General features: G+C 44.2%; 2 protein-coding genes; both read right to left on the bottom strand.

The window, feature by feature from the left end:
- Nucleotides 1-467: 467 nt before the first annotated feature.
- Nucleotides 468-2648, bottom strand: GSTUM_00004718001 (uncharacterized protein). XM_002836342.2 has 5 exons: nt 2338-2648; nt 1727-2268; nt 1153-1675; nt 1041-1100; nt 468-1017 (listed from the first exon to the last, which is right to left on the bottom strand). Exons 1-5 carry the CDS (start codon nt 2353-2355, stop codon nt 811-813), a joined length of 1350 nt encoding a protein of 449 aa, XP_002836388.1. The 5' UTR covers nt 2356-2648; the 3' UTR covers nt 468-810.
- Nucleotides 2649-3314: 666 nt separating this feature from the next.
- Nucleotides 3315-4541, bottom strand: GSTUM_00004717001 (uncharacterized protein; the record flags this gene model as incomplete). XM_002836341.2 has 5 exons in its annotated part: nt 3315-3578; nt 3657-3797; nt 3849-3875; nt 3934-3954; nt 4014-4541. 5 exons carry the CDS (start codon nt 4539-4541, stop codon nt 3450-3452), a joined length of 846 nt encoding a protein of 281 aa, XP_002836387.1. The 3' UTR covers nt 3315-3449.
- Between the last annotated feature and the right edge of the window lie 15779 nt (nt 4542-20320).

The following is a 20320-nucleotide window of genomic DNA, read 5'->3' as shown; positions in this document are numbered from 1 at the left end:
GTCTAGTTGTCCCAAACGAAAACCCCAATAATGACCCCGGTTCTGGAGTTATGAGCCAAAACGTCATTTTGACATATAATAAAGTGGCATATCTGATTGACTGGGATCGGCAACAATCGAATTGCGATAACAAGTCCAAAATGTCAAAATGAAGGCATCCACATAATGAAACATCTCCCAAAAAGCATTGGGGGGACACTACAGCCACATTCCTGCTACTTTCAATAATTGGTACCAAAAAAAACCCCCCCCATAAACCATAATAAATAAATATCCGTGCTCAGGTGCTAATGTTTTCAAATAATAATATTTTTAAAAAATTGGTTTCCCCGATGTATGTGACAATTGCAGATAAAGTACCTTGGCCTTACGGTATCTGTGCGTTAACCAAACGCCTTCCTGTGACTTTAATGTTTTGCTATTATGGCACTTTCGAAAATGAACGGCAACTAGATGCACCCTTAGAGTTTTGGCAAAATTTGAATTTGCGAGAAATAAAGCAGTTATCCGTTTAACAGTCAAACACATAATTGCTCCTAACAGGTGGTTTTCAAGATCCCGTAGAAGTCCGTGTCAAGGAGCGGCTTCTTCTCAAGCCCCATGCTCTGAATTCTCTTCTCAATTCTCGGATTGCTCGGGGCTGCTAGGCTTTCTAGGTCTACTGCATCTGCTTTCATCACAGTCTCGGTGACCTGAAAGATGTCGCCAATCAATCTATCTACCATGTCCACAGACATGCTCTCTCTAACGACAACTCTCAAGATTTCGATTTCCGCGACGTTGGGTGGCAGGTTGTAATATATGAGGTGGTTAGAACAGTAGAACTGAGGAGATAACGCGGAGTCCAAACATACTAGGAATGATATATCCTTTAGCTCTCAATAAGGTGGAAACGCTCGCCTGCTTAACATGCGGAAACTCCTTTTTAAACTCATCGCTGAGCCTGAAGGCTACAACTGGCAGACCGGCATTGTAGACATGGGGGTTATCGTCACTAAGAACGGCTTCCTTAACGCCCTCCTTGATACCTTTTCCGATACCTCCACCGTAGACGCCTCGTTTACGATGGATATCGCTAAGACAGGTGTACCAACCGCTTGCTTCAATAGCCTTCGACAAGAAGCGGGCGTTGCTAAGGGCGTTTCGCATCACCGTTTTATAACCTTCTTTCCCGAGGTGAAGGAAGTTAAAGTACTGTGCGAGGACTTGAGCACCGGGACGAGAGAAGTTTAAGGTGTATGATTGCTCTGTCCCACCGAGATAGTGAAGCTCAAATATCAGCTCTTTGGGAAGGTATTCCTCCCCTCTCCAGATGATCCAACCTAATCCAGCATAAACAAGGCCGTATTTATGACCGGAGGTGTTAATTGAATGAACTCGGGGAAGTTCGAAGCCCCATTTCCCCCCAGAACCGGTAAATGGAGCTACCATTGCACCGGAGGCACCGTCGACGTGGATAGGAATTGATATCCCCGTCTCCTCCTCGTATTTATCCAGGATATTCGAAACCTCCTCAACCGGTTCAAAATGGCCAGTGTATGTTGAACCGAGAATTACGAAGATACCAATAGTGTTCTCGTCAAGATTATCGCGGATCTTGGAGGGGTCTAGGCACCAGTGGGACTCCTCGCTAACGGGGATGATGCGGGGTTCGACATCGAAGTAGCGGGCGAATCTAGCGTTCGATTTTTAGCCTGTATTTGAAATAAGGGTAAGAAGAGCATACTTCTCAAGAGCTACCTGAGCATTGGCGCCCATCAAGATGTTAGGCTTCTCGGTGGACTTTCCGTTCGCCCTTCTCCGCTCTTGCCATCTCCTCTTCATAGCCAATCCACCAAGATGAATAGCTTCACTGCTTCCAGTAGTTGCCGTGCCGATCGCAGTTTGCCCTTTGGGAATATTCCACAAATTCGAGACCATGGAAACGCATCTGGAATGTATAGCCATGAGAGCAGGGTACTCATCAGCATCTGCAAGATTCTTCGCAATGTTCTCCATGATCAATTGATCGGCGTGAGTCTCCATGTAGGTATTCACGAACGAAGCTAAGTTGAGGTTGGGGCGACCATCGAGATCAAGCTCATCTTTGATGAGCTGATGGACACTTCCGGCTTCGGTGCCTTGGCCAGGTATCTCAAACTTTGGGATTGGGGTTCCCGCACTGTAGCGAGATCCATAAGTGTAGTGATGGATGGCTCGCCTGTGAAGATGAGGTTGGCGTGCGCTAGGATGTTCGGGAAGGGAAGCTATAAGCTCATCAGGGTCGACCTAAACAAAGGTCAACAGGAGTCTCTCACCACCCCAGGGGATCACACCGAAAAGGAAGGGGAGGTATACATGCTTGGAGAGAGACATGTTGCAATTTTATTGTGGGGGGAATCTTCAGAAACGTATCAGCAGATGGGACGGAGTGAGCTCGATATGGCCTCTGGAGCCCAGGATTGGTGAGGGCATTATATAGTCTGCTAGCAGTATGAATTCCTCTCCACAAGTCTCACTCCGCTTCACTTGTAATAATGGGATGACGTTTGTGAATAGGACCGTGCTCGAGTAATTGCATACCGCCAAATGTCAGCTTTTTTGCCCGAATGGGTTTTAGGCATTGGAATTAGTGAACGTCACACCATCCTGAGCATTGTGGGTGTTGCACCATAGCCCATGGTTTTGGGCGGCCGCGAAGCACAATATCAATATCCGTGACCTGATGGTGACGTGATTTAAAAGTGCATTTTTTCGGGAGGCGGCACCCCATCCTTGGCAGTGCCATCGCTGGGAAGTCCGGAAATACTCGAGTAATGCAGTTTTGATTGCAGCCCTGGACCTTTTATTCTTAACTTATTAGACCCCGCTCGATATTCGGTGGTGCTAGTTATCCTTGAGGTGAACCTGGGCTCCTAACCCGCGAACACAGGGGCATTGATTGGAATTAAGGTTTCACAAACCGGTGAATTGAGAGGTAGGAAGTACCGGTAGTCTAGTTGGATGTATCAAGTGCGAGATACAGTACAGAGGGTGGGGGCGAATGTGATAAGGTTTATGAGAAAAGGAAGAAACCAGCTGGAATGTCAAAGGATCCTTTTGAATAGAGAAAGACCCCCAACGCCAACATGCCCTACTCGAGTAGTGCATACTGGCCCGATTACGTCCAACGAGACTCAAGTAGGTGGAGTTTTATTGGCTGAGATTTTATGACCGCTTCCGGCTTCACGGAGTTGTAGAACGTGTGTACTCGTACCGGTTCGCGGCATCTACGGCAACTGTATTGGATTGGCGGAATCGGGTTGATTACTTCACGGTGTGCAGATTACGAAATATTAAACTGCAGTTGTCAATGAACCTCACAGTACCATACATAACACCAATATCATCTGCACTCGTGGAGCTAGACCAATCACTCAACATCTTATCGGCCTCTATGCTTCTACCGGCTGAAGATACATCGGTGGGACCTAGACCTCTCTCGGTAACTCTGCCAATTTCCACACCTTTGGTACCACAAAAACAGCATCGCTCTCCACAAGCGTCCGACCCTCTCCATCTTCCATTCTTCCCTGAACAATCGCTTTGCGGTCTGTGTACTATGGCGGCGGCGTTATTAGCAAAGGGTTAATAATCAGCGGTAGGTGCTTTTGCATTGATCGAGCATGGTTATTTACCTCAACAACCCGGGTCCTGAGGACCATGAATTCCCTAGGACCTGGTCGGAGTTCGGATGGGCGCTGGGCTATGGCCGGGCGTTTGTAGGTTAATGTTAGTTTTGCGGTTACAACATTGCGGGTTGGGAGGACGTTTAGTGCCTGGGGTTGTCAACTGGGTGGTCTAGGATTGTGGGGGTGGAACGGGCCTACTGTTCTTCCAAGTGCTTCATCTGTTATCTTTATCCCAGAAGCCATCAGCTCTACACGCTAAATCATAGCGAGATGAAATGCATACCGTAGCTATGAGACCACCGTGCTATCAAAACCCCTTCGATCAGCCGACACCCCCGTTATTTTCGTTCAGAATCAACCCACAATAGTCTCCGGATAGCCCGTAAGCTTCCGTCCCAGACCAAGCACAAGTACAGTGCTCCCATCATTCTTGTTCATCCACACACGATTATACTGGATCTTTCCATTCCCAGCAAGAAGACCCGTGGTCAAATTCGTCTTCCTCTGTTCGTCAGTCAACGAGCCCCATGGCCTCACCTCCTCGTAGTCCGGATTGCCTCGCAGACTCTTGACAATCCTGTTATTATCGGCAGCACGCTCGAACACCGTTGTGTCATCGGAATCCGTAACCGAGCTGGATTTGAAACCTTTCGCGAACGGGACCGTCTGGTCGACGATGTACGTCCCCAGGAAACTCCAGAACAAGCCATGAGCGACGAACACTATACCGAGGCGGGCGTACCATAGCGCACCACGTTGCGACGGCGACAGTGGCAGTGGGGGCGATGAAGTGGTCGTTGCGAGTGAGCGATGAGCATGAGGAGTAAGAAATGACGACAGTGGCTGTATATGGCGGGGGCGTGTAGTGGTGGAGCGGAAAATGCGGTTCATGGTGGTTGATAGGGGACGAAAGCGTTTCTTACCCACCTCCACACAAATGTCCGCACTAGTTTTGTGCCGAGGCCCGCTGACGTTGGTATGCGAACGCGTGGGTTCAAAAGCTTGTTTTTAGGGCGAGTTGATGTCTGAATACGGGTAAGATATGGTGATCCAATCCTGTACCTTTTTTCTTCTCTGGCTCGCTTGTGGCTTGTAGTAGCAATGTTTTGGTTAGGGTTACGAACTCCTGGGGGGGCCTGTGTGGGATAAGTTATGCACGAATGATAATAATATTATTATAATACCGCAAAAATCCAGTGGATCCACTTTCTGGGATCGGTGTCTTATGATAGCTCTTGCGCCAGGGGGTAAGCGTAATTAAAAAGACACAGGATGATTAGCCCAACTGCCAAAATTTGGATTTTTAGATATTAGAGACTGAGCAGGAGAAGGTCAATAAAGTACTGATAGTGGTTATTCAAATTCAGCTTCAATTTCAATTTCATGATCCTCTTCACTCTGCACATCTGGACCATTATCTGGTAATTCTACTTCCTGTTATCAGTCCCCAATCTCTAAGTCCATAAAACCTTTTATATTAAACTCATGATCTATACTACCATCAACTGAAAGTGATAAGCCCAATTTCCAAAAGGAAGTACAAATTAAACAAGTATTCCCAGAGTAAAACTTGTAGAAAGTATTGCTAATACAGTGAATTGTTATAATATATTGGTTGTAAACAGTCTTTTTCTTAAACTCTTCCTGTTAGGTAGAAGCCAACTCTAATAGGCATTAAGAAGACTAAGGCTAGAATCTTTAGTATAGATAGAGAGGGTCTAGGAAGGCTCAGTAATGTTCTTTTCATTTATGACTACTAAGGACTCACTTATGAGAATAGTAAGTTTACTAGTACAAGTGTCATTGAAAAAGTGAGTGCATACAAGCCTTGGCTCTCTCTAAAGAAGACTGCTACTATTATGAAAATGAAACTCCATGCAACAACCAATCGACTACTGCTGTTCAAAGTAAGAGAGATATGAAATAAAGAAAAATAAACAAGAAATTACCACCCAAAATGACCTCTATGACAATGAATTACCTGTAGCACTTGGATTGGTATGGACTCAATAAACCTATCTATCGTCTCTGGTTCAATTCCATCCCATTCTTCTTGTGCTACTTACATCAACCCGGCGATACCTCTGGGTCATCACTGTGGTGTTCAGAAGCAGATTTTTAGCTAGCGTTTTAGAGTCCACCAGACATTTTCGATAGGATTTAGATCTGGGCTATAGCCAGGCCAGTCTGAGCATGCGATACTATTGTTCAACTTAAACTGATGACTTTATGCGGAAATGTGAATCTTAGAACAATTCTCTACTTGTGAAAACCCTTGAGCAGAGTCTCCCACCTCCTCCTACAAAGGAAGAAACCCTGACTGCAATACCTCCAGGTAGTATTGCTCTGAATCCATCCCACCCTGGTTATTAGGATGCCGATACTCTTCTGGGGGTCTTTGCTAAATATCAATAAAATAGCTCTGCTGGCTATGGCTTATAGCAGCACAGAACATCGTAGATATCCTTTGCCCTTTGAAAGTTACCTGAAGGTAGCAATCTTGGAGCTCAGTTCCAGGCTTCCTCCAAACTCTCTTATAGCCCTTTCCTACTTCAATCTCAATCTTTGCCTTATCAGAGTAGAACTTCCTGTATCAGTCCTCTACTGTCCAATGCCATCTTTGTCAATATCACATCACCCTCTTCCACTTGCTCCTAGTATTCAGAAAGAGTTTACTATAGGGAATTTGCAGAGCAAAGTCCAATTTGTGAAACAGAAAAAAAGAAAACCTTTTCGAATAGTTTGGAAATGACAATTCAGCCTAGACTCATTTGTGAGTTCAGTTAAAGATACTCAGAGGTTATTCTCAGCTGTTCTATTCAGCTTTTTAAGTTCACGGGGGCCAATTTTGTAGGGTCATCCCGAATGTGTACTATTTTTCACCTTTCATGTCATGTTCCACTTTTGAACGATTTTGCCAACTGATGATGCTGATATCATTATATGGTCAGCAATTGTGCGATATGAATAACCCTTAGCCTGTGGCTGAATGACCTCAATATGCTTTAATTTTGAGCTCTCTCTCTGCTTTCTATTATCATTTTATAGTATTTTGCCAGTATATGAGGGGCAGCAGTAGGGTTGTTGTTATTGTGGTGAAATAGAACCTGTGTACTCACATTTTTGGTAGCACTTGTATCATAATAAAGATTCATTAGTAAAACATTATATTATTAAGATCTCTGCTCTATTAATGTCGATCACCTGGAAGTAACACAATACTCGGATGTGATACAAGGCAGAATCCGCTGAAATGAGGCATTCTGTGGGTGGATAAACCCGCTCTCATATCGGCTAAGTGATCCATACAACTATAAACACAATGGCACAATCAAAGAAGTTCCATTCTGAATATGAGGAATGCTTACAGCAAGCAACAAGTGTAATTAAATCAGGTAAAAAACCAAATGTGGCCACTGCAAGTAAGGCTTTTGAGGTCAACTTGCAAACACTATACCGTCGACTTGCTGGAATGACCACTGCCCAAGCTGCTGCCTACGAGGAATAGTAGTGCCTCACAGTGTTGGAGGAGAGGGCTATTGTTAAATGGTGCTTTACCTAGGATGATATTGGCTTTCCACTGCGTCTTGACATAGTAAAAGATGTAGCTATTCACTTAGAATTTAAGCGAACAGGAGATACCCTCCTCCTACTTGGCAAGAACTAGATTACCAGGTGTCTTTGACAGCATCCTGACCTAGTATTGAAGCTCAGTAGCTGGCTGGAGCAACAGTGTGCATATGACAACAATTCGGAGGTTATACGAGATTATTTTTCCAAACTTGGAAGACTCATACAAGAGCATGGGCTATAAGAGTTCCAGATATACAACATGGATGAAAAGGGATTTCTAATGGGGTTGGCCTCGCAAGTTAAGGTCCTCTGCCAGCGTGGTAGGAGGAACCTCAGAGTCACTCACGATGGGAAACGGGAACTTGTCACAGTTATTGAGACAGTTGGGAGTGGCGGAACTGTTATGTCACCATTTATAATCAACAAGGGTGCTGGACATTATATGGGATGGTATAAAAATTTGACGGAAAAGGAAACAGAATATCAGTTTAGCTACTCACCTAAGGGCTGGACAGATGATCAGTTGGCGCTTGAGTGGTTATGAAGGATTTTCATTCCTGAGAGTGAGGCAAGATGTGGTGATCTCCCGTGGCTCCTCATATTCGATAGCCATGGATTTCATATTACTTTTGAATTCGTATCATTATGCTTTTCAAATAATATATTACTCCCTGCCTACCTCCCCACTCGACTCACTTACTACATCCCCTTAATGTAGGCCTATTCAGTTCCTACTAGCATTTTTATGGCCTGGCAGTTGACAACTATATTCGCTCTAGTCAAAACCTCCAAGGAATGAAGAAGTGGATATTTATTCCTTTCCTGACCGAAGCTCGTCATGCAAACTTTACGGAACACAATATACGCCAATCTTTTTCCGCTACTGGGATCCATCCTCTCAATCCATGCCGGGTACTAGTGAAACTCAACTCCAGAGTCGAGAAGCGGCACAATACACTGGGTATTATCAAAAAGCCTATCGGTAGTGGTGAGATACGCCACCAAGTTGTGGCTGCAGGGAACCTCCTTGCTAACCTTACTATCAACAATACGGATTCCACAATTGATTAGGTCAAGGGAATAATGTGCTCCCTCGGCCATCAGGTGGAGGAAGAAATTGCTGGTAAGGAACTTTGGCGTGAGCAAAGCCTAAGGCTTCAAAGAAGTGGCAAGCTCTACAATGCCATAGACCAGTAAAAGCTTAGTGAAGCGAGAGTACTTGATAGAACAGTACTGATCAAGCTACTTGATGCATGTATTACCAAAGATGTATAAAAAATTGTTTCCAAGGCCTGTGGGAAAAGAGCTGGAAGTACCCCAGTCCGTGTTCAAAAAGGACCTACGAAAGCGAAGTGCCAACCTTCCACCACCTCCTCCTCACATCATATACCAACAACTCCCTGGCCTACTTGCATGCGGACAAACATTATCACCATTTCCAAGACACCTCATCTGCTGGTAATTGATTCAGAAGAGATTTCTACTGAGGAAAGTTTACCGGAAGATATCAGTGATTCTGAATAGTCTTCAGTCATTACTCTCAGCCCTCTACTAACCCGGCTACCTCCCTGAACACACTCTCTCCCCAGCCAAGGCCAACCAATCTCTACCCCCTATATGACCCTATATAGTCGCAAGCCTACTGTCAACTGAGCAACATTTTTCGGAGTGGTATACCCCCCTCCTCCCTACACCACTCCCACATGCTTGATCTAACATCATACTTTTTTTTAGTCCTTTCCTTTCGCTATGATATATAATTATTATTATTTAGTTCACGTGGTTCTTTTCATATATCTTTTGTTATGATAGCTTGAAAAATTATCTTCTGAAGAGTGTTGCTATGCTTTGACATTTCTCTTTATTGCACAATGTGAGACTGTGTCATATTCCGGTCTTATATTACTTCCCAGTGGGTGACGTTACTTGATAACGTTTGTAAAGCTAGGAGGCATTTCAATATTTATATCAAGCTCTAAAGCAGAGATAATCTGGATAGACTCAGACTCATTTGGGCCAATTGAGATTCTTTTTGTAGATGGAGATTTGACAAGGAAGGCTCAAAGGGTTGCTTATTTGGTTTACAACTACTAAGAGAGAAGTAAGATTGAATAGAATTGTGTGAACAATATTTTATTGTTAAGGTCTCTTCTCTATTGCTTGATGATGTTTAAAAGTATGTGAGGTACTTCAATATTTATATTCCGCATCTGAGTGTTTGTGGACTACATCTATCTCTCATACAAATCATGTACCTCTTTAACTATGACTCACAATGTCAGATATTCTCCTGAAGTGCAAATACTAGGAGAGCCTGAAAACTATCACGCTCTCTGCGGTAATCACTATTTTACCAATATGGAACTGTACTGTTTCTAATAGTAATTTTCCAATCTTCAGAGTTATTAGACTTATGGCTTAGTTCTCAAGTTGGACTGTGGCCCTAATTATCTCTCTTATTAACAAAATGATTAGTTTTATCTGTGGGTAGTGTTTGCAGGAGTAGTCATTGATGCAACCTTCTTAGGCTGTTAATTTTAAACATTTTTAACTCCTAATCCAACCAACAAATATCCTCAGGATGACTTCCTATTAATTCACAGGAAGCTATTTTACTAGATTGGTAAATAATTGCTCAGTTGGCAACTTCTGATTATTTTAGTTAACAGGGCTTTAGTTGCTCTTTGGTATTGGGATAATTTAAGGAACCATGACGCATCCCTGAATGGAGCATTAGCTCTTTCTCCCTCGTTCAACACAACTGCATGGGTAGCTGGAATGTGTTTCTTTCTCTCTTTAATGCCTTGGTCGCTTTGCCCTCCTCCCCAGTGCTTGTTACCCTTCAAGACCCTCCTTTCTTTCGTGGAAAGCTACAACAGTTCGCTGGCTTTAAGTCCTTTTACCTCCCGATCGTGTTCGGGGAGAAGCCAAAGGTGGCTGTTTTTGCACTACCCTCCTTCCTTGATGTTGTTTCTTTTGTTCCCGTGTTTTTCGGCAACCCTGCCCTGATGGCAGTGGATGTCTACACCTCGTTTGGTTTGTTTGACTCCTCCCATGAGAGGTTTTGCCTGGTCAACCTTTATTCCCTTTGGACGACATCATCGCTCTACTGTTCTGTTTCCCCAGAGGAAGCCTTCCCTGCTCTCGACTTCCCCACCCTCGTGGTGGGTGACTTCAACATCCACCATCCCCAGTGGGATCCCGACTGTCCCTTGAGGAAAGGGGAAATCCGCACATCCACTCCCTACGCAGAAATGTCCCAGGAACGCTGCTTCTCCCTCCTGAATACACCCGGAGTGTTTACCCGATTCTCGCTGAGCCAAGACCATGCACCCTCTGTGATTGACTTACCCTTCGCCAACCAACACCTTGCACCCTATGTGGAAACATAGGATGCGTCTCTCCAGTCTACCGGGTCGGACCACATCCCGATATCTATAATGTTAATGTCTCCACTTCACTCCCCCCTCCAACTTACGCCACACTGGAAAGCTACAGACTGGACCAAGGTCCTGGAGGACCTTGGCTCCCTCACGATTCCGCCACCTCCACCCCTCCCGACGCAACAAGTACTTAACACATGGCTTGATATCAACCTTGGCAGGATATGTCTAGTCCTGGCCAGACATACGCCTATGAAAAGACCCTCCACAAGATCAAAACCTTGGTAGTCCGACGCTTTGTCTGACTTAAGGAAAGTTCACCATTCTCGTGCTCGCGTGGCCTGTATATCTCCATCGAATGACACCCAAGCATCTGCTCACTTGGCCAGGAATGCCTATTTCAAGGCTATCAAGAAGGCTAAGAAGGAACACTGGTCGCGTTTCTTTGAGAGTGCCACCCCCCAAAATGGGTGGACGGCCAAGAGGTTCGCTTTCGGCAAACCCTTGGAGCGTTTCCCGTCCCTCCCACAGACAACCTCACCCATAGAGCTGAACGAAGCCCTGCTATCCCACTTCTTCCCTCCTAAGCCCCCCGCTTTCTGCCTGCGTATTCTGAGGTCTTTCAAGGACGCGTCCCCCCTGATGGAGGGAGAAATTGCCGTGGTGCTTTGCAAGTCCTCGTCCTCCTCGGCACCTGGTCCTGACCTTTTCCCGTACTCTGTTTGGAAAAAGATTAATATATCCCGTCCCTCTCTGTTGGTTGAGCTCCTCTCTCCTCTGGTCTCCTTTGGTTTCCACTCGGCATCACTCAAGATGGCGAATGGAGTGGTCCTAGACAAGCCTGGCAAACCCTCGTATGACACCCCTGCATCCTTCCGGATTATCGTCCTCCTGGAAACAGTCTCCAAGATCCTGGAAAGGGTAATAGCAAACCGCCTTTCACCTCTGACTAGATCGCTTGGCCTGCTCCACCCCCATCAGTGCAGATCCCTTCTGGGGCTCAGCACCTTCGATGCCTGTGCGTCTCTGGCACATGAAGTCCAGACACTGCAATGTCCCCAGTTAGTCAAGTCCACCCTGTTCCTTGATATCAAGGGGGGTTTCGATAATGTCTCCCCTAATGACCTCTTCCATATGCTACGCTCGAAAGGCGTACCACCATACCTCGGCTCTTGGGTTAGGTCCTTCTTGACAGACAGGCAATGCCATCTTGTCTTCCAGAGTTCGCCCAGAATTTTCAAATCAGTTCAGGTGGGCACCCCGCAGGACTCGCCAATCTCTCCTCTCTTGTTTGTCATCTACGTCTTGTCCCTCCACTTTCTGGTACCACGTGGTCTAATCTTGTCATATGTGGACAATTTTGCGGTTACTGTTGCCTCCAACTCCTACAGGAGGAATGTCCAATGCCTCCAGTATCTAGTTAAGATGTTGACTCAAAGGGGCAGGCGTCTTGGGGTCTCCTTCTCTGTACCCAAAACTGAACTCATGCACTGGAGGACACCCAGACAAAGGGACCTCACATCCACTCTCCCCATCGTCATCGATGGACTCCTTTTTTGCCCCTCTGGGGTGGTCAGATGGCTAGGCCACTGGTTCGAACCTGCCTCTTGCTCTCTCCGGTGGGCTACTAACACTCATTTTTCGAAGCGCCTCACACTTGCCCAAGGTGCATTCTCAATGCTTAAGAGGCTCTTGGGTCCTGGTAAGGGACTTGCCCCCTTCCTCTGCCATAGGCTAGCGTCCTCCCTCATCGCACCCATACTACTCTTCGGTGCGAACCTTTTCTCACCCTCAACTACCATGACCGATCGCCTTGCTGTCTTCTGGAGACAAGTACAAAGGTGGGTCACCAACTGTTTCTCTGAGACCCCCACAGGGATCCTCCCATGCGAATCGGCCCTTCCCCCGGTCCAATACCTCATCGAATACCGCCAACGCCTGGCGGCCCTGAGGATGGTATGCTTCTCCCCAGAAAGGAACCCGGCTACCGCACGGCTGCTGTAACGATCCCTCTCTGGGTAGTTAGTGCTTGGCGACGGGGAACGATACTTCTCTTCCTGTCTTCTTCTTCCTTTATCTTACGATAGCTCTAGGCCTCTGCCTACGTTACCGATAGTACAAGACTCTTGTCTTCTACCGGGAATGCCTATCGTAAGCTTTCTCTAACTCTTCTTCGTAAAGAGCCTTTCTTGATATAACGATAACGTTGCAATAAAGATAAAGATCATAAAGGTGTTTTATCTTCGTTAAAGTAATAAATAGGAAAAGTACTTAGAATAAAGCGTGAAGAACCTATCTTCCTCGGCCGCATCGGCCTCCTTATATAGTGTTCTTCCCGCCTTTAATCATGTGACCTAAAGTGGTCACATGTGCCAAACTAAATCATAACAAACTAGTCATATGACCAAAGTGATTACATGCTCAAAACCCATGACCTCATAGCGAGGTCATTTGCAAAACTCATAAACCAATCATAACGCAATAACCAAGTCATATGACTTGACTGAGTTATATGCACGAAACCCATGACATCATAATGAAGTCATGTGTGAAACATAAATCATATGTGCAATGCTTACCTATAAGGCACACTCGTAAGGCATACTCGTCAGGCGCATGTCCCATGACTCATACTTGAGCCATGTGCGAAAGCATCACAAATCCCACATATAACAAATCATATAACCCGAATAGGTTATATGCGTGAAACAATAACATACCTGTGACTCATAACCATGTGTCACATGAAAACCCTTTCCTCGCTAAGCCACGTTCGTGACAGCTGCACTCCTTTTTCCCTACGACATCCTCTTACTGTTCCCCGGAGGACCACCGAGCCTTAACGATAGGGCTTACTCCGGGTTACAGACCTCTGAACTTGAGAACCCCTGAACCATCTCCTCCCGTAAGGAGGCATCTTCCACTTGATGCAATAGCCCACAGAGTGGTCAAGCTCGTTGGTGGTCTTTCTCGCGTCCCACCAGCATCGCCTGCCCTCCTTCCTTCACCCTTGCCTCTAATAGCATCTGACGGCCCCCCCTTTCCGGCCCTTAAAATGGGTTGCCGGCAGTTCCTCCTAAATGTCTGGTCCAGACAGTACCCACCTCCACCCCAATACGTGTACTCGCCCACACTGTTGCCCCACCCCTTCATGGGGCTGGAAAATTTTGTGGCGGGACGAATCCAACAGATGAGGTCAGGAAAGAGCTACCTAGCCGCCCACCGCTCATGGAGAGACCCGGACGCCCCAGACACCTGCCCCTACTGCGAGGAGGAGCCCGAGTCTTTCCACCATGCCATTCTCAGCTGCCCCTCCCGCGCCAGAGCTAGAGACGCCCACCTCCTGGGGGTCGAGTGCCTGGACGAGGGGGAGCCCATCTGGTCTTCACCGGTACTGCTTCACAGCCTTTCCACGTACATCTCCGCCACCTCAACCGGATTCCCCCGGACATGCCTGCATTCAGAGATCCCCCCTCTGGGGTCAGCCCTGTCGGGCGCTCCACTTCCTCACTTAGCTCCTCCTCTTCGGCCTAGGCTCGGAGAAGTTGGCACACTTGTTTAGTTTCCTTGTTTGTAGGATTTCGATTTAAGTTTAGTTTGAATGTTTCCCTTTATAGTAAGCTGTTATGCGTTTTGCGATATAGGTTGTTCGCGCTTGTTGGAGGCTCTGGTTTGGTTTCTTTTGTTTGTTTGTTTGGGATTAAGGTTTTGTTTACGCCATAGCTAGCGCTGCATGCGAGTTCTTGTACCTAAACAATGAATACATGATTATAAAAAAAAAAAAAAAACGCATCCCTGAACCTAGTTGTAACACTCTACAAAGTCTATTGACTTCTTTGATAGTAACCCTCAGAGTTCTAGACTCTTCTAGTTATTATAGAGTGGATGAGAATATGTTGGCTCTTTGTAGAGATCCTCTAACATTTAATACCATATCTTTGGGCAAAAATGTCCTATTACTTACAGCTTCTGCCAAAGATGTTCCATCTTTGAAGTCTAGTAACTCTCTGACTAGTTGATGGATATACTCCATTCCACTTCTCAGACCTAGTGGAAGGTTCCCTCATATATATCTTGGGAAATGGACCCAGTCAGAAAGACAGTAGTGACATATACGGCATTATTCTAGCACATTTAATTCTGTTACATTATAGTCACAGGACGCAACTAAGATTGATATGTGTACTGACATGCAGGACCTATAGGGGGGCCGAAGGGGGGTGTTAGAGACCAGAGATTCCAATTCCGAGTGGGGTTATCCTACTTAGGATCATTCCTAGGTATCAGATCCCGGCACTCCTAATACCTGCATCTGAGTACTCTCAAACTACTTCTAACTACTTTACAACTAAGTACTTTTTCCTATCTTGTATATAACAGTCTTCAGTCTTAATAAGTGTGAATACTGTTTGACCCTGAACTCTTTCATACCACTTCATACTCTTGTTAATAAAATCTCCTTCATTATAGAATCTGCTTTTATTTACCAACTAATAGTTTCCCATTCATAGAGTTGAATAGACATCTTCCTGTAACTTCAGCCTAATTGACTATCATTCTAGTAGTCTCTTCCAAATTCACAAAGTAGCCCACTTATGCATCTGGTACCTATGCATAATGCAGTCTTAATAGACAGTATACTAACACTTTATGTCCACTACCCATTAGGCCTTCTAAGTCTGAGCAGCTTCTTCTCGGTCCATCTTACTTCCCAGAGAATTACCTCCAGAAGGATCTATCTCCTGGACCAACCAATATAAAGTGAACTTCAAATAGGTATTGGTATCTTATTTCTCTCTTATAGCCTCTGGAGTACTGTAGGAGTAGTTGTAGATTATTGCAGTGAAAGTATCCCATTACTCATGGCCCATAGTTAAAATGTCTAACTTTTAAGTCTAGTAATTTGAACTCAATATGCCTCTGATAAATCTTTTCCATTTCATTTCTTAGAAGCACCCAGAAGTTGCCTCTTATATATCCTGCAAACAGCTTTCAGTTGAATGAATGGCAGTGATGTATAGAGTGTTGCAATGTTGACTTTGTTGAAGTAACATTATAGTTGTGAGAGACAACTTTTCAAAATCTTGCTAAGAACATGCAGGTCTCATAACGGGGCCAGAGGAAGGTTGTTAGGCAGAAGTCAACTCTAGTATATGTTGAGAAGACTTAGGCTAGAACTTTTGATGAAAATGTAGATTGTTTAGGAAGGCTCAGAGTGTTCTTTTTATTTATGACTACTAAGAACTCGCTTAAGAGGCCTGTAAAGATATCATAATAAAGATTTATAGGTATAACAATTATTATATCGTTAAGCTCTCTTGTCCATTACTTGATGATATCCGTAAAGCATGGAAGGTATTTCAATATTTATATTACACATCTGAGTGTTTTCAGACTACTTCTAACTACTATACAACTAAGTACTTTTCACCAGTCTGTATGCAATGGTCTTTGGTCTTAATAAGTGCAAACACAGTTTGATCCTGAATTCATTTACACTATCTTCATACTCTTTAATAATAAAATCTTCTTTGTCAGAACTTGAAGGTATGCTTTTATTTTTCAACTGACAGTCTTTGATATATAGAGTCGAATAGACCTCTTTCTGAAACTTTATTCTGTTAACTATCATTCCAGTAGTCTCTTCTGAATACCTAACGTGGTTAGGTTATGTATTGGACACCTAAGCATGATGCAGGCTCAAGAGACAGTGTGCTAGTACATTATATCTACTACCTATTTGGTCTTCAGAGTCTGAGCAGCTTTCCCTTAGTCTGCCTCGCCTCCAAGAAGATCACCTCTAGTGGGATTCTGTCTCCAAGACCAATCAACATACCGTGGCCTTCAGATAGGTATTGAGATCATCACTATCTCCTTGTTAGGTGGAGACAACCTGATAGACTTCAGAGTTGTCTAGGCCAAGCAAGATTCATTTCTGTAGACGGAGACTGTTTAGGAAGGCTCAGATTGCATTTATTTCATTTATGACTACTAAGAGTAAAGTAAAGTAGGCAAGGTAGAATAGAATCGTGAAGACAATATTATATTGTTAAGGTCTCTTCTCTGTTGCTTAATAATATCTGAAAGCTTATAAGGTACTTCAATATTTATATTTCTTATTTGAGTATTTGTGGACTACATCTATCTATTATACAACTATGTACCTCTCTGATTATAACTCATAACGTTGGGTATTCTTCCAAGGTCTGAACACTTGGAGACCCTGAAAATCACCATACCTACCTCGGTAATTATAATATAACTAATTAGAAACCATGGTGTTTCCAATAGTAATTATTCGATCGTCAGAGTCTTTAGACTTATGGACTAGTTCTCAAGTCGAACTGAGTTGGTCCCAATTGTCTTTATCATTGATGAAATGATCAGTTTCATCTGCGGGTTGTATTTGTGGAAGTAGTCATAATTACAACCTTCCTAAGTTGCCTGACTTCAAACCTTCATAACTCCATACCCAGCCAACAGATATCCTCTGCAGGACTTTCTACTAATTTGCTGTAAGCTATTCTACTGGATTGATAGATAATCTCACGGTTAGCAACTCTTGGTTACTCTGGGTAGCAGGGTTTCGATCGCTGTTCTAGTATTGAGAATTATTTCTACAACCACAACGTATTCTGAGACCCAGTTGTAATACTCTGTGAAGTCTATTGGCTTTTGTATTAGCATCCTTCAGAGTTCTAGGCTCTTCTAGTTATTATAGAGTGGGTGCAAATGTGTTGGTTTCTTGTGGAGATCCTTTACTATTTGATACCATCTCTTCATGTGAAAACATCCTATTACTTAAGATTTAAGCCAATGATATCACATCTTTGAAGCCTGGTAACTCTCTGGGTAGTTGATTGATTTACTCTATTCCACTTCCCAGACCTAGCTGAAGGTCTCCTCTCATATATCCTGTGAACAGAATCTAGTCGGATTAATAGCAGCAATGTATTTGGTATTATTTGTACACCTTCAACTCTATAGTATTATTGTCATAGGATGCAACTTAGATTGATATGTACGATGACGTGCAGGACCCATAAGAGGGCAGGAGAAGGGTATTAGAGACCAGGTATTCTGATTCCAAGAGGGGTTACCCTACTTAGTGTAGTTTCTAGGTATCAGATCCCTGTATTCCCTACACTCCTGTGGCCTCTGGAGTACTGTAGGAACAGCTGTGGATTATCATGATAAAAACATCTTGTTACTTACAGTCCATAATTAGGATACCCAACTTTAAAGCATTGTAATTCAATGTTCCTCCTACAGATTTTCTCTGTTCTACTTCACAGATATTGTAACTATCCTACTCCTCTGTACTTAGTTCTTCAACAGGTAAAGACATTATCTTTTTAGTTTTTCTGATACCTCGATAGCTTAGAGAGTTCCTATCATCACCATCACTTCTGATAGTAAGGATAATATTGTACTCGTGTTACCTCTTGTAAGGGAGACCTCTTTCTCACATAGTATTGCACAAAGTATGTATAAAGTAGTAGTTGAACTTGTAGTATAGGAAAGAACTTAAGTGGTTGCGTGAGGAGTTTGTACCAGAGGTTCTTTTATGTATTTTTTTATGTTTTTTTATATATAATCATTTAATTCCTTGCTTAATGTACAAAAACATCACATGTAATATGAGCTATAACTTTAAGAAAACCCCTCCACCTCGGACTAAGAGAAAACATGTGCTCCTACGACCCTCTGGTATGGGCTTAACTGTACATACTACAAGAGCGATCAACTCAGGTGCCCAGCCTACAGGCCTTACAACTTGAATACAAAGGAGTCTCACTTAGAAGCCAATCATCTGCTTAAGAAAATTTCTCACCCAAACAAAACCTCTCTGTCACAAATGTGGCTTAGCAAGGAAAAACCTTTTACATGACTCATGATTATGAGTCATAGGTATATTATTGTTTTGTACATTTGACTTATTTGAGTCATATGAAATGTATGTTATGATTTGTTATATTTCGCACATAACACGATTATGAGTCATGGGAAGTACGCCTTGCAAGTATGCCTTGCAAGTATGCCTTACAGGTATGCCTCCTACATATGATCTATGATTCCCACATGACCTTATTACAAGGTTATGGGTTTTGCACATGTGACTACATTAGGTCACATGACTTGGGGCGGGAAGAGTACTATATAAGGAGGCTGGTACTGCTAAGAAGGATAGGCTCTTTATGCTTTGTTCTAAGTACTTTCCTCGTCCTTGCTCTCACCCCATCCCGGAAGTGAGCATACCAATACTTTATCTTATTACATTCACGATAAATACTTCATCTAATGTTACTTGTTTGTGTTTTTCATTTTGGGCAGTCAGCTAGAAGTAGTTATTCTTGTTTAGAAGGCTCTTCTGTGTGAGATATTTGTAGCCTGGTCCCAGTAATCACTCAGTGTAATTTGGGCAAGGATGGAGTCTTCAACAACCTACTCCTCTACAGATTCTCCCCCTCCTTCAAGGAAGTTGTCCTCTAAGCGGTTCAACTCCAATTCCTCCTCTTAGCTTGAGACTGCCTGTGTACTATTGTCTCTCGTACCTGTTTCTGTGGCTAATAGTAGCCTCATCCCTACAACTATATGGTCCTCTGCTGCACTCCGAGGGAACTTTAGCTTTCCACAGTTTCATCACTATCATGCATGTCAAAATATGGTGAACCTACAGATTGATCATAAAGTTCAGCTAACGGTCGCTGGTGTGACCATTACCACAATAAAAGAGGTAGAGTTTCATGTGAAAGGTTTCCTAATACGGAGAGGCTGTTTAGCCATATGTGGCTTGAACAAAGACTCTACTACAGGACAATTTGTTTAGTTCAACTCTGACCATGGCTCTGCATACTCTCCGACTCTAGAACCCTCCCCATCAAAGGACTCGCAAGTGGTTGTTCCTGAGTCCTCCCTCCAGCTAAAGACAACTTGAATGCTGCCACAGTTGAGGCCAGTTCCTGCTCTGTTGTCCCCTCCAAAGCTGTGGCTGCCAAAGACAGGATACACGCTTTCCTCCACCAGGGCCCTATCTATGGGGCCGGCTCTTCTACCTCCTCTTTCCTAGCTGGGATGTCATCTGGCCAAAGGGTTCATTATGAGACCTTCAATTTTAGGTTAGATGATTCTGAGGACGAGGATTACAACCTTCCAACTACTGAGATATACCGCTGTACACAGTATTCATCTCCCATCAAATATTTCGCTGCCCCCCTTCTTGGTTCTTACTTTTTTAAGGTCCATTAATGTCAATAAGAGATAAAAGAAGCAGATCATTCTGCCTATCTCGGGCCTGCCCCTTGACGTTCATTATAGGCACCTGGCCATTTCCCATCTGTGGTGCTTCGGTCGACTATCGAGACTACACCCCCTTCTCCATCCCTGCTAGTGACACAGGATATTCTACCCACCTCTGAGATGTTAGTCAGAGATACCCCCATGGGCATAGATGACAGGTTAAACTCTGAGGCAACTGGTCGGGGCGATAGTATCCATATCCTCTACCTGATAATGGCCTCATTACCCCTGGCCCTTGACGAACACTGGACATACATTCCTGGTGGATATTGGAAAGGTTCTATTGCGATCCCGCACTACACCTAGACCCCACTGGAGGTTGAACTTCCAGATACTCAGCCTGAGGTTGTTGACGCTACTTTAGCATGAGCAGACTTGATCATGGCAGGCATTTGCATGATGTTGAATGCAGGT

This window comes from Tuber melanosporum (assembly GCF_000151645.1).
Source record: "Tuber melanosporum whole genome shotgun sequence assembly, scaffold_14, strain Mel28".
Taxonomy (NCBI): Eukaryota; Fungi; Ascomycota; class Pezizomycetes; order Pezizales; family Tuberaceae; genus Tuber; species Tuber melanosporum.
The sequence above is the reverse complement of the archived record's forward strand: the minus strand, read 5'-3'. Positions and strand labels throughout refer to the sequence as shown.